The 13,338-nt window shown below is 39.3% G+C and overlaps 1 protein-coding gene across 1 annotated transcript in view; it reads right to left on the bottom strand.

The window, feature by feature from the left end:
• GCLC (glutamate-cysteine ligase catalytic subunit) overlaps positions 1-13,338 on the bottom strand; it is a 36,643-nt gene that overhangs the window by 9,754 nt on the left and 13,551 nt on the right. Inside the window, exons 2-9 of the mRNA XM_021551289.2 lie at positions 12,537-12,649; positions 11,557-11,739; positions 8,883-8,996; positions 8,069-8,127; positions 7,842-7,978; positions 2,129-2,203; positions 1,122-1,238; positions 173-311 (exon numbers count right to left, since the gene is read on the bottom strand). Coding sequence (XP_021406964.1) covers positions 173-311; positions 1,122-1,238; positions 2,129-2,203; positions 7,842-7,978; positions 8,069-8,127; positions 8,883-8,996; positions 11,557-11,739; positions 12,537-12,649 — 937 coding nt within the window. The remainder of the gene's footprint in view (positions 1-172; positions 312-1,121; positions 1,239-2,128; positions 2,204-7,841; positions 7,979-8,068; positions 8,128-8,882; positions 8,997-11,556; positions 11,740-12,536; positions 12,650-13,338) is intronic.

Here is a 13,338-nt window from a genome sequence, read left to right as displayed (position 1 = left end):
AAGTGAATCCTTTTTAAAAAACTCTCAAGACCACTCTGCACAGATACTTCCTGACTAGGAGTCACTCTGAGGGCTGCACAATGTTTGTAACAAACAACAACAAAAACCATAAAATATCCCCACACACTGCAAACATAATTCTTAACCTGCTCATAAGGAAGCAAACACTTACCTTCCTTTATTAGGTGCTCGTAGATATCTTTGTCTATTGTCAAATCAATGTCATTGTATTTCTCACCACATTCAGATAGATAACTGTCTATGGAATCATATCTGGATTTACTGATTCTATAATGGTTGTTCTTCAGTGGCTATATAATTTAAGAATACAATATTTTAACAGCTTGTTAACAATGTTACCTAAGTTTTGCTCACTAATGACACTTATGTTGAGAATTACTAACCTATTTAAAAAAACCTACAACCTCAATTAATATTATTAAAAGCACGAGTCTTAAATAGGCTCAATATAAAGTGATTCTGGAATTGTGACTATTTTGTTTGCAGACATATAAATCTGAGCAAAAAAACAGTCACCATACATCTAGTAGAATTCCCTAGATGTAGAAATGTTTTCCTGATGTAATACGCCATTACCCCAAGCACCTGGAAAGCATTAAACATTTACCAACAGTTTCACTATGTGCACAGCATTAGAGATACCCTTAAAATAGGTAGTTAAAGAAATATTTCAAGTACATTTTAAAATTTATTTATGTAATTTTGTAAGTGCATTGAATGGAAATTCCTGCTTAGAGAAACTCTACAGGTTCTGATATCTGGCTCTCTTGATTTAGTTCTAGTTTATATGACTCAGCAGCACCCACTATTTAATCTAGTGCAATTTTTGCCTTTTGAGCTCAAGCTCAAGTTTCATCACTGGGGCCTTTTTCAGCCAGCTGTGGAAGACTGGGATTCCATACCTAATTAAAAATATGTATTTGTTAACACAAACTGACCAACCAAGGCGAGTGTTTACACCAGCTCTCCTGTATTTACTACAAAGACCATCACATTCCCTCATTAGGGATTCTGATGAGCACAAGCAGAATCTCATATTAAAGGAGATTAAACTTTTTTGCCCAAGCAACCCCAGACACCTCCTATGTACCATGACCTACCTCTAGCCCCCGCTCCTCGCGCGTTCGATCATCCACGGAAGCAGAGATCACACCCCAGCGACAGTCAATGTCAGATACGTAGCCTCTGTAGAACGGAGACGCAGCACTCAACGCCATCTAAAATGAAACAGCCTGATATCAAAAAAAGGACAGGCCAAGGAACCAAAAGCAAAATACAGCCCCACTGGAAAGGGATCCAGAAGGAGCTGAAGTATATATATTTCAGTTTATAATGAACATACAAAGCCCATATAACCAGAAATATCTCAACTGCTGCCTCTGAAAAACGCCTGGGTCAAGGGTTAGCATTCATGAAGTGGCTTCTGACACTCTCCACATGTTTCACCTCTACAGATCAGCATTTAAGGAACACAAAAATGACACTGGCAGAAGCACTTTTGAGACACATCAGCAAGTATTCTGCTTGCTCACTTCCAAAGTTCACCTGGCAATCATTTAATTTTGTTTATTTTTGTTTGGCCAAGCACATTAGTAACACAGCTGGAACATACCTTAGTCAAGGCAGGATCTAGTCATCATTCAGACCAGACAGATATTTTATTTTCATAACTCCTGTTATAAACAGCTGTTTATGACAACATGCTTATAAAAGGGACAGATATAAACAACTTAAGCTGAAATCCTCTGTAGCACCAGAGGGTTTTCAACACCAGTTGAAAAATTTAAAATTGTTTTAAGGAGCCAGCTTGCCTTGCTTTCATGAAATCTGCCAAAATCTATTTCTAAAACTATTCAACAAGAGTGTCACATATGTGGGAGTGAGAATAGAGGGGAAGAAATAGACAAAAGGACCAAGAAAGAACAGATATTATCTGTTTGTAGTGTCACTTGCACATTAAATAGTTAACATGACTCACGTGGCAACCTAGAAATAGTCTTCTCACAGAGTACCCAATTTGTGAGCTTGCAATTTGGGTATTATTTTTTAATATATAGTGGTTTTTGTCACTAAGGAAAAGCTCATCTGACAGATGTCCATTACTTACCACAATGGGACAAATCGTAGCTAGCTGATCATAGAGATACCTTGCTTCAGAAATGCTGCAAGCCTGAAATGTTACCTGTTGGAAGATGTAGAGTTGCTATCAAATTTCTATCATCATACAACAAGAACAGTCTTCCTAGATTTAAAATCAAGCATATAATAAAATTATTTATAGCCTAAAAAATTTAGGATTTATTGTTTGGTTTTGTGTGGGTTTCCCCATTAAATATTGGACACATTTCTGTCCCACCTATCAGTAGCATTTATATTACAAGCTTCTTTCCAGGCCATTTCCATGTTCATTAAAAGATTTCAGTCCATAATGCTTCTATAGTGAGGCTGAATATACAAACACTTGCCAGAATAAAAGAAAACTGAGTTAACATTTAGAATACACATGGGTGAGTAATGCACCTTAAGGATGTAAGCCAGGAACCTACTTACTTAGAACAACAGTCAGACTCTATTGTAGATTTAACATTTGTTTTATGTGACGCTAATCCTGTTTTAAAGAACATTTCAAGGTGCCTTTGATCCTGCGAAACTGTGGGGAAAAAAAGATTATTTGTGTGTCTACTGCAACTTTCATTAAAAAAAAAGGCCAGCTTTTTCTGTACTAGAGGCTAGAACCCAGCAAAGAAATAAAAAAGAAATATTGGCAGAAGGCATTAATATTTTGGAAGCCATACCACAGATAGGCCACTGGAATAGGTAACTCCTTTATAATATTTTTGTGAAATTTACTCAAGAGCAGCATCAAACAAAAGACACATTTCTAAAAGTTGATCTTACCCTCTAGACTTTGTAAACCAACACTTTATGAAATTAAAAACTGCACAGAGTGATCAGTCTCAAAATTCTCTTTGTCATAGCAGTTTATGTATTCACAGATCAGAAGAAAACTTAGGTAAGAACATATGCCTGTACCACTATCATAACATTATACAAGAGGCTTCAGCTCTAAACCAACACCTCTGCTTGCTGTCCTGAAGAATTCCAGTTGTACACAGGCTTTCTTCTTCCAAGGATAGTAATTAGAATGTCCCACAAATCTAAGTTTTCTTCTCAGCTTGCTACTAAACCAAACTACACCTCAAGTGAGACTTTAAAAAAAAACCCCAACCAACAAATTCTTCCAAAACTCCTGGTGCCTCAGAGATGGATTTACTGGGGGGTGTTAATGATGGTGGTATAGGGGAAATATAGGATTTGTTTGTGTTTGTATTTTTAAATTTTCATCCAATATTCATTAAAACATCCCAAATTATAAAACAGTGTGCTGTGGAGAAAATGCTCCTTCTGTTTCTAGCCTCCAAGTGGCTTGTTTTGTTTTTTTCAGAAAAAAATCAAGCAAACAAACAAAAACCCAGGTAGTTAAAAGACAAGATTAAGTAATTATCTTGCAGAAAAGCAGCTAAGTATGATTTCTCATCATTAATTTTGGACATTTAGCACTAGGAAGCCAGCCTTGAAGTGGGGTTGGGTTGACAGGACACCTACACTCTTACCCCAGACAGTGGTATTTGTCTCCCCTTTCCTTTTATGTTTATTCCAAACTACATCAAATCTGAGATTCAACATGGTTTCTAGGCAAATGTCCCATTAGAGAGGAAAAGGGCATGGCTGTCTTCTCCAGAAGGGCTACATGCACTGCCAGTGCAGGCCATCCCAGCCCAAGCTCATCAGGACATTATTTTTACCTCTGGAAATGTAACAAACCAAGTTGTAGCTTGGCATGCAGTACAAAAAAAGAACAAAAACCAAACCAACAAGACCACCCCTTAAACAAGAAAGGAAGTATACATACTACAAACTACCTTACAAAAATAGGTGAACAATGTTTTCTTCTAGTCAGTCATCAGGAATTATCATTTGATACAGAAGCAGCTGCCAACTTTATTTTCATTCTCCCTTTGATGATACCAGGACTACCAAATTTGAATTTGGCCACTTATTACCAGAATGTAAAAATAAAATATAGCAGTATGCAATAGTAAAATAGTACTCCTTTAAAAAGGAATTCAATAATGTTTTTAAAGTTCATACAATGAGTGAATAAGGCTGGATTTCTTTTATTGGTCTTAAATAAGAGAGATGGCATAAAACAAACCACGGCAAACTAACACCTTGTAAAACCCCACAGTTTTATGTACACTTTACTATCTCATCAGATTCACCCTAATTTGCCCTAGTGACAAGAAACCATATGCCGCACCTGTCAAGAACTTTTATTTATACAGCTTTTGTAGTTTCTCAAGCTCAAAGAAAATGTTTTTTACGATGTTTTCTGTCCCTGCTATGAAAGAAGAGCCTTTAATCTCTTTTAAGGAGATTTGGAGAGTGAACACTACCTCTGCCTAGCTCTGCTTCCAAGACTGTGTGTGGTGGGAACAGGCACATTTTATCAGTCAAATACACCATGATCTCCTAAGGCCTTAATGCCCAGCATCAGAGAAACATTTAAAGCAAACAGAAAATGAAAGAATTAAAGCACTCTTAATATTCAGTACCTGGATTTAAATGAAAGATACTGTGAGACAGAAATCTCAAGCAAATTACTAAAAACCATAAAAAGTGGTAATGTTCAAATTAGAGAAAACAGAATAAAAAATATCTTCCAGCACATGGTCAGAGAAGACAACTACCCACATGGATTTGGTAGGTTTGTGGTAACAAGCAGTGAGAAGACAACTCCTTAGGCAGATAGCTAAAAATATTTAAGAATGAGAAACTATATACAAGAGTTCATGATGTTTGTAAATGAAATAAAATTATACAAAAACAGAAAGCTACTTAGTTTTAAAAATATTCCCACAGCCTCTTGCCTCTCCCTGCTTTTGCTGTTCTAAGGGTGCAGAAGAAGGAAAACACCCAAAATGAGTAACTAAAAAACCTCTCTTATTCCTACAAGACTGCTCCATTTCCAACTCTGCATTGTCCTTTGGTCATGCCTAAAAGATGACCAGAGTGGAAGATGACCTTTCACACCCAAGAAGTGCTGGAGTTTCAGGAGCAGGTGCCTGAGCAAATGTGGTTTGGCCAGTTCAAGAAACTCTCTCAGCAAGTCATCTAATTATTTTTGAATATTACCAGAAAGAAAACCATAAATCAAGCAAATAAACCTGGTGTATTGGATTGACCCCGGCTGAATACCAGATATCCAGCAAAGCCATTTAATCACTCCCTTCTTTTGCTGGACAGGGCAGAGTAAATGCAACAGAAGGCTTAAGGATCAAGGTAAGGCCAGGGAGACAACACTGAATCAATCAATTAGATTGGAAAAGACCTCTGAGATCACTGAGTCCAGCCTATGACTGAACACCACCTTGTCAACTAGACAATGGCACTGAGGGCACATCCAATGTTCCCTTAAACACCTCCAGGTACAGTGATTCCACCACCTCCCTGGGCAGCCCATTCCAATATCTAATCACCCCTTCTGTGAAGAATTTCTTCCTGATGTCCAATCTGAACCTCCCTAGGTGCAGCTTGAAGCCATTTCCTCTTGTCCTGGTGCCAGTTGCCTGAGAGAAGAGGCCGACCCCAGCCTGGCTATAGCCTCCTTTCAGGCACTTGTAGATAGTGATAAGGTCTCCCCTGAGCCTCCTTTTCTCCAGGCTTAACACCCCCAGCTCCCTCAGCTGCTCCTCACAGGAGCTGTGCTCCAGACCTTCCCCAGCTCCATCACCCTCCCCTGGACTCACTCCAGCCCCTCAGTGTCTTTCTCACAGTGAGGGGCCCAGAACTGGACTCAGCACTGGAGCTGTGGCCTCAGCAGTGCTGAGTACAGGGGGACAATCCCTGCCCTGGTCCTGCTGGCCATTCTATCACTGATACACTGGGCACACACTGACTCGTGATCAGTAGGATCTCAACCAGCACCCCCAGCTCCTCTTCCACCAGGCAGCTTTCCAGCCACTCTGTCCCCAACTTGCAGCTCTGCATGGGTTTGTGGTAGCCAAAGTACAGGGCCCAGCATTTTGTCTTACTGAACCACATAGAATTGGCCTCATTCCATTGATCCAGACTGTCCAGGTCCCTCTGCAGAGCCTTCCTACCCTCCAGCAGAGCAACACTGACCCAACTTGGTGTGGTGGATATCACTCACCAGTTACTGTCACAGGCAAAACAGGCCTAACTTGGGGAAATTAACTGAATTTATTACAAGTCAAATCAGAGTAGAACAATGAGAAATAAAAACTAAATCTTAAAATTCACTTTATTCCCAAATTCTCTATTTCCTCCCCTCCCAGCAGTGCAAGAGAATGAGGCATGAGGGCTGTGGTCAGTTCACCTCACATTGTCTCTGCTGCTGCTTCCCCTTAGGGGGAGGATTCCTCACACTCTTGACTCAGTGTGGGTCCGTTGCCTGGGACAGTCCTCCAATGAACATGTTCACTGCTCCAACATGAGTCTTTACCCTGGCATCAGGTGGGATAATTACTTTTGTTCCTAGTGTCTGGGTACAGTTCTGTGTTTTAGACTCCGTATGGGAATAACGTTGATAACACACTGATGTTTTTGTTCTTGCTGAGCAGGGCTTATTCTAAATTAAGGACTTCTCAGTTTCCCATGCTTTGCCAGTGAGCAGCTGCACAAGAAGCCAGGAGGGAGCACAGCTGGGACCTGAATTGGCCAAAGGGATATCATATCCCGTACCATATGGCATCATGCTTGGTACATACACTGGGGGAGTTGGCTACGAGGGACCAATTGCTGCTTGGGGACATGCTGAGCATTTGTCAGCAGGTTGTGAGCAACTGTTCTGCTGAGCGCTGCATTCTTCTTGAGTTTTATTAACCACCCCTTATTTTCATTACCATTGTTATTATTTTTATTTTATTTAAATTACAAAGCGGTTTTTATCTCAACCTACAAGTCACCTTTTTCTCATTTGCCCCCTCATCCCACCAGGGGCAAGGTGTGTGTGTGTGAGGGAGCAATGGCATGGTACTTATTTGCTGTCTGGGTTTAAACACCCTTCTCATGGGCTACACTTAACTGCTCCAGCATGGGTCCTTTCCACAGGGTTCAGTCTTTCAGGAACTGAGTGCTCCAGCATGGGTTATCCATGGGGTGACAGGTTCTGCCTCCTTCATGCATCCACCTGTTTTGCTGTGGGGTCCTCCAGAGGCTGCAGGTAGATTTCTGCTCCAAAGCCAAGCTCCTGCCGTACCATGATCTTCACTGCAGGCTCCAGGTGAATCTCAGCTCTGTCACCTTGAACATCTCCTCCCTCTACTTCTTCACGGACCTTGGTGCCTGCAGAGCTATTCCTCTTACATATTCTCATTCCTATCGTCACCTGCAGTGTCATTGCACAATTTTCTCCCTCCTTCTTATTGTAGGTACCTCAGAGGTACTACCACTGTCACTGGTGGGCTCAGCCTTGGCCAATGGTGGGTGTGTCCTGGAGCCAGCTGGCATCGGCTCTGTTGGACATGGGAGAAGCTTCCTTCTCATTGGAGAAGCACCTTCTCACAGCAGCCACTGCTGCAGCCCCTCTGCTAGCAAAACCTGGCTACAAAACCCCAGCATACTTGGATTTTAAGACTAGAATACTAGACATACCACTTGGTCTTTTATCTTCCCTTTTGCCACACTGATGTATACAATGCATCAGTTGAAGAAAGTAGACACAAGACAAGTCTTAAAAAGGGAAGTGTTTAGAGAAGACAATGTGTAGTAACACCTTGAAAGCAGATGCACTTTACCTGGAGACAGCAGTTTCCCATTCCAAAACCCATAGCATCCATATATATGTAGTCTGGCTTAGCTGCCTTTGCTGCTTCTCCATCGTCATTAGGAAATGTTTCCATGAAAGGTGATGGTGTGTTCTTATCTTTAAATACTGTGTGGAAAATACAGGCACTCAGTAATCAGAGCATGAGACTAAACAATAATTCTGAAAAAGAACAAAGATAAGACTGAATTTACTCACTTGGTACATTTATCACAACCTTCTCTCCTCTTCGGTGTCGAATGTTTCTGGTCAGTGTACTATAACAAAAAAAAAAAGTTTTTTGAATTATATGAAATTTTCTCTTTATGCAAATATTTTTGCAGCTACTTTCTCAACAATTTTTAGGGTTTCAGAATGTCAACTTTCTATTTATTCTAAGCACTCTCCTTCAGGGTGCTTCTTTTCCTAGTTTTAAGATAGCCTGTAAAAGATGCAACACTGAATTTTTCTTCAGTAAAGTGCATTTTATGGACTTCACAGTACTGTACTAACAAAACAGTCAGAATTAAAAGGCTATAGACCTGAAGAATACAAGGCCAAGTTAAAAAGTAGCCAATGAAAATCATTCTGTTTAAAAACTAAGCATAAAGTCTCACTTTACAGTGATTTACAGTGACAGTACATCATCCATCTCAGAGTAACTAGGGCAAGCTACTGGGTACAGAGATGTCACTGTGACATGCCTAAGGGAGAGCTGGATTAACCATGATGGAAGCATTTAGGCACAGGGCTTCAAACTGGAAACAATTTTGCAGTAGTAGAATCAACACTTTTTGCCCGATAATAGTCTGAACTATTATATAAAGTTCCTTCAACTTAACAATTAATTTTCTTAAGACACTTTGAAAAGAAAATGCATGTCATCACAACCACTTCTGTCCAAGTCCTTCTGATATCTGCAGCAACCAGCTACAGTGCTCTCTATTCCAGTAATGCACAGAATTTGCAGATCTGTCTATAATTTAGGTAGAGACAAAATATTTGACTTCTCAAATTTCCCAAATATTCTTACCTAAATCTAGGATGTTTATTGATGGCTTCATCTGGAAAAAAGAGGGATTTTGAAGCCCCTCCTTCTACTGGTGTTGGCATATAATCCGGCAGTGTAAACCCAGGACAGCCTAACCTGTGTAAAACAACAATGAGATCCAAGCTGTAATGAAAACAGACTGTGATTTTAGAATGGTCAGATGATCAGAGATTAGCATTCTAGTAGACAGCCAGCCAAAAACCACCTTCCACAGTGGTTAATACAGCCTTTTTTTTAAAGAAACCCCACTAGTCCTTAGACAGCAAACATGGACATTTTCAGTGGGTGAAGCAGGAAACTTCAATACTGCCTGGGGTACACACACATTTTAGTGTGTTAGTTTTTGTTATTAATACTGACATGCAGCTGCATTCTATGCTTCAAAGTTTATCTTGAGGATACAAGTTGATTGGCAAAGTAATTTATGCAGCCCTAGTCTTAACAATCTATCCCTTTAAAAATGTATACTTAACCAGCTCTGTAAGAATTAGAAGTAGTTTCAAGTGGTACACATATCCTAAGTCTTGTAACACTTCTAAAACTCTGAAAATCCCTATGAGACGAATGTCACAAGCAAAGAACAATTGCAGCTATTAGGTATAAAATGCTGAGAGATATGCAAGCTAATCAGAATACACGCCTCCCCTTTGGGAAACTGCATTTTAAGATCCAGAGTCACCTGAAACGAGAATAAGCTCTCAGTACAGCTGAGACAAAGGAATATTTGACAACATTGAGGTAAAGTGGCAGATTAGTTTCTTCATATTGCACAGTAAAAAGGGCAACAATTGTGTTGAAAGGCTCTAGTATTTGGATAGTTAAAAAAAGTAGCTGATAAAATTATGAACTACTCAAAATATCAGGAAACACCCTTCTGAAAATACTATTTATGTTCAATATTGTTTCTTCTTCCTGGTTTTCTAAGTAAGTTGTCCTACAACTTGTAAAGCCAGCTTAATCACTTACCTAAGTGCTACATTGTAAACTGCACCCCTCCAGTCCTCAGGAAATAAAACAACTTTCTGGCCCAGCAGTGATGGCTCACAAATTTAGGAACCAGGGACACTTATTTAGTATCTAAGTTATAAATGTTTAATATCTAAGCATTTTCAAATAGTTCATTTTTAAATGAATTATTTTAATTTGTATAAGCTTACTTCTTTACCTTTCTTCTGTCAGCACTCTAACAAGTTTTTTTGTCTTTTCAAATGAATAGATTTTATTGTATACATGTGTACATGCCCAGATGCACACAGGCATACGTACATGTTATTGTACAGACCATGTGGTAAAAAACTTCAACCCCATGAAACCTCAGAAACACATGTTAGCAACACTCCAGTCAAACCAACAAGGAGTTGAATGGGAAGATAGCAAAAGGCAGAAATAATAAACTAAATTAGGCTAGCCTAGGGAGAGCAATCTCTAAGGGATGAAAGTATGTTTGGAACGACTCGTAAGTCATAAACAAACTACATTTTATTACTTACTGGCTTTCACTGAAGTCCAATGTACTGCTCCTACAGTGATGTAAAAAGTATTTACCTGTATCTACAAAGGGATTAACAACTCCTCTCCCTTTATTCCCTGCAACACCAGCTCCAAAACATTTGCATGTAAAACTTATTAAATGACATAATGTACCTGTAAGGCTGCAGGGGAAGAAAATGCAGTTCTCTAATACCCTGACAACTACTTAACCACTGGACTTTAAATAAACTCTTATTACATCTAGTATAGCTCTAATAAAGTCAAAGTGAATTTTGTCAAAGAGTGTTCTTAAAACAGCATTCATAGGGCATTATGCAGATATTTTGGCACCACTGCTGCTAAGGCATGTTTTATATTGTTCCTCCTCTCAGCAAGAATTTTGGGCTATTGCATTCTATATTACACAAGAAACTAGCCAGTAAGGCCAGCTGTTTCTCTTCTACTGCAGAGCAATTTTTATACCATTATAAGCATAACTATCTTCATTCACTTCACTGATCAGGCTAGTTAGAATGAATGTAATACATCTCTGCCTGGAATTATATTTCAAAGGAATGCCAAAATGCAGTTTCTCCTAGATAATGAAGTTCATCCTAAATTTAATTTCTTCAAGAACTCCTTTACAACAATAAAAATGATGAAATCTATCCTTTGTAAGGGTATTATTAGGAGAGACGCTCTCCTTTCTACATTCAGTAAATAGAGTATTGTATAATAGAAGTACTAAGTCTGGGTGCCCTAAACTACCAGAAGCCTGCATGTACTTTAGTGAACAAGTAGTATTAAAGATAGATCTGGTTAGCCATGTTTTGCAAAACTGGTACTTATAAAGAACATAGTCTGCAAAACAGGTAAAGAGAAACCTTTTTTATATGATTTTCTGTATCAACTCAAGGTAGTAGACTACTCTAGACTTAATGCTTTGTGTCACAAATATTCAGGATTCTCTCCCAATACAAAATCATCACAGGTTAGAAGCAACCTAAAAATGTAAAATATGCTTATTTGCTTGTCTCATTGCAATAAGAATTTTAGGAAACATGACTTGAACATAAAGCCGAAGTACTTTAATCAAGTAATATTCTTCTCTATTTCACTGAGCAGTTTTGCTATATGCAATAAGGAGAACAGGAAACATGGCATTACACTTGAACAACCATCTCACCTTGGAAATGATGTCACTGTGCAAACAGCCTCATTTTCTTTGAGTACAGAAGCAGCCTCTTGCCGTCTTTTCCTCATGTTGTCTTGCACAGTGTTGAATTCAGACATGGTTCCCCCATATGGTTGTCCAGGAGTTCCTTCAATCATGTAACTTCCATATTCTGGTCTCCAGAGTGTTGGGTGGCTATAATGAAAGAAGAGGCACACTTAAGTATTTCTGCAATTTAAAAAAAGATTAATTATTTGTGAGAATTTCGGAAATTAATACCACTTGCAAGAAAAACTCCTAATATTTGACAGAGGGACACAATGTACCTGCCAATGTACCTCATCATCAGGAACTGGTGAAACGAAAGCAAAGTGCAATTTGGCAGTAATAGCGTTGCTGTGTACTACAATAAGCAGGATTTGCCTACACCAAACTGCAGTCACCCTTAACACCTGTCTCAAGCTGTTTCTTGGGGTTTTTAACCAGAACCAGAAAAACAGGTCACTGCTTCTTTTCCACAGGAGAGGATACGAAAAACCTTCCCTGCCATTCTTACACCTACAGTTCTAGTTCTTCCAGAAATGAGAGAGTGCTCCTACAGACAACAGGCTTCCCCTATACAGCCCTCACTTGCTCCTGCAGTCAAGAGATACAGGAACAAGTTCACATGCACATGTACTTTATGGGACATGGATTACTGCATACACACAGACACAAAATCAGAGCAAGACAAAACAAGAACCCAAACTGCAACTTCTGTGGGCACACCATTACATCCTCCTTTATTTCAAAGCAAAAAGTGCATGGACTGCCTGCAAGTGTGCTCAAAATCTTTCACTTCCTGAGCCCCAGATTTATCTGAAAATTATCAGTATCTGTGGTTTACAGTTTTACCAATAGCAGACTTGAATGTTAAGCCAAGTTAACAAAATTTACACAGTATCATAACAGGAGGATTAAAAAAAAAAGAAAAAAAGGAAACAGCTACTCACTTGGGGTTTACCTTCTCCCCCTTGTCTTGCAGTGTTTGAAGAACTTCTTCACCACAGAGTAACAAACGCACTTTCTTATTCTCATGGTCAAATTTTACCAACATATATTCCACCTTGTAAATAATAAAAACAAAACAAATAAACAGTAAGGTTTTTTCATGCACAAACACACTGGCATGCAAATTTAAGCATCAAGTGGAGAAAAAAGATATGTCACATTGAACTTTACGAAGGTTCAAAAACATTACTAACTACGAATGCAGTAAGCGATACTGGCAAAGATGGCTGCAGGCTTATTTCATCTTGAATAAAGACTTGAAATTGCTTGAAATTTCTTTCCCTCCATTTCTAATTGGAGACACTTGACAAAAAAAAACCTTGAATTTGTACTTGCCTCCACATTATTTCTAGACAAGAAAGAATTAAAATCCCATGTAAGCTACATGCAATCCACAAACATTTCACTGTCATCCCATCAGTTACAGTCTCTGCTGCTGACAAAAAAGGCCCCAAACAAACAAAAAAAACCCCCAAAGTTATTCTACAAGACATCCACTTACACCCATCACTTGTTGGAGCTATTAAAGACTAGCACAGTGTCTCATTTACACCACAAAAAGCCCACAGCTGTTGGTGACAGCATCAGTCCTGTCCTTATGACACCCCAGCTCTTGGCATAGAACAGCAGTTATCACCCCCACTTGATTCAGCTTTGCTGCTACATTTTCTTCTCCTCCTGCCCAGCAGCGTACCATATCCCCAGAGCTCTCTCCCCTTGTCCCTGCTCCAAGCTGCAACCCAC

This window comes from Lonchura striata, chromosome 3 (genome assembly GCF_046129695.1).
Source record: "Lonchura striata isolate bLonStr1 chromosome 3, bLonStr1.mat, whole genome shotgun sequence".
NCBI classification, from domain to species: domain Eukaryota; kingdom Metazoa; phylum Chordata; class Aves; order Passeriformes; family Estrildidae; genus Lonchura; species Lonchura striata.
The sequence above is the reverse complement of the archived record's forward strand: the minus strand, read 5'-3'. Positions and strand labels throughout refer to the sequence as shown.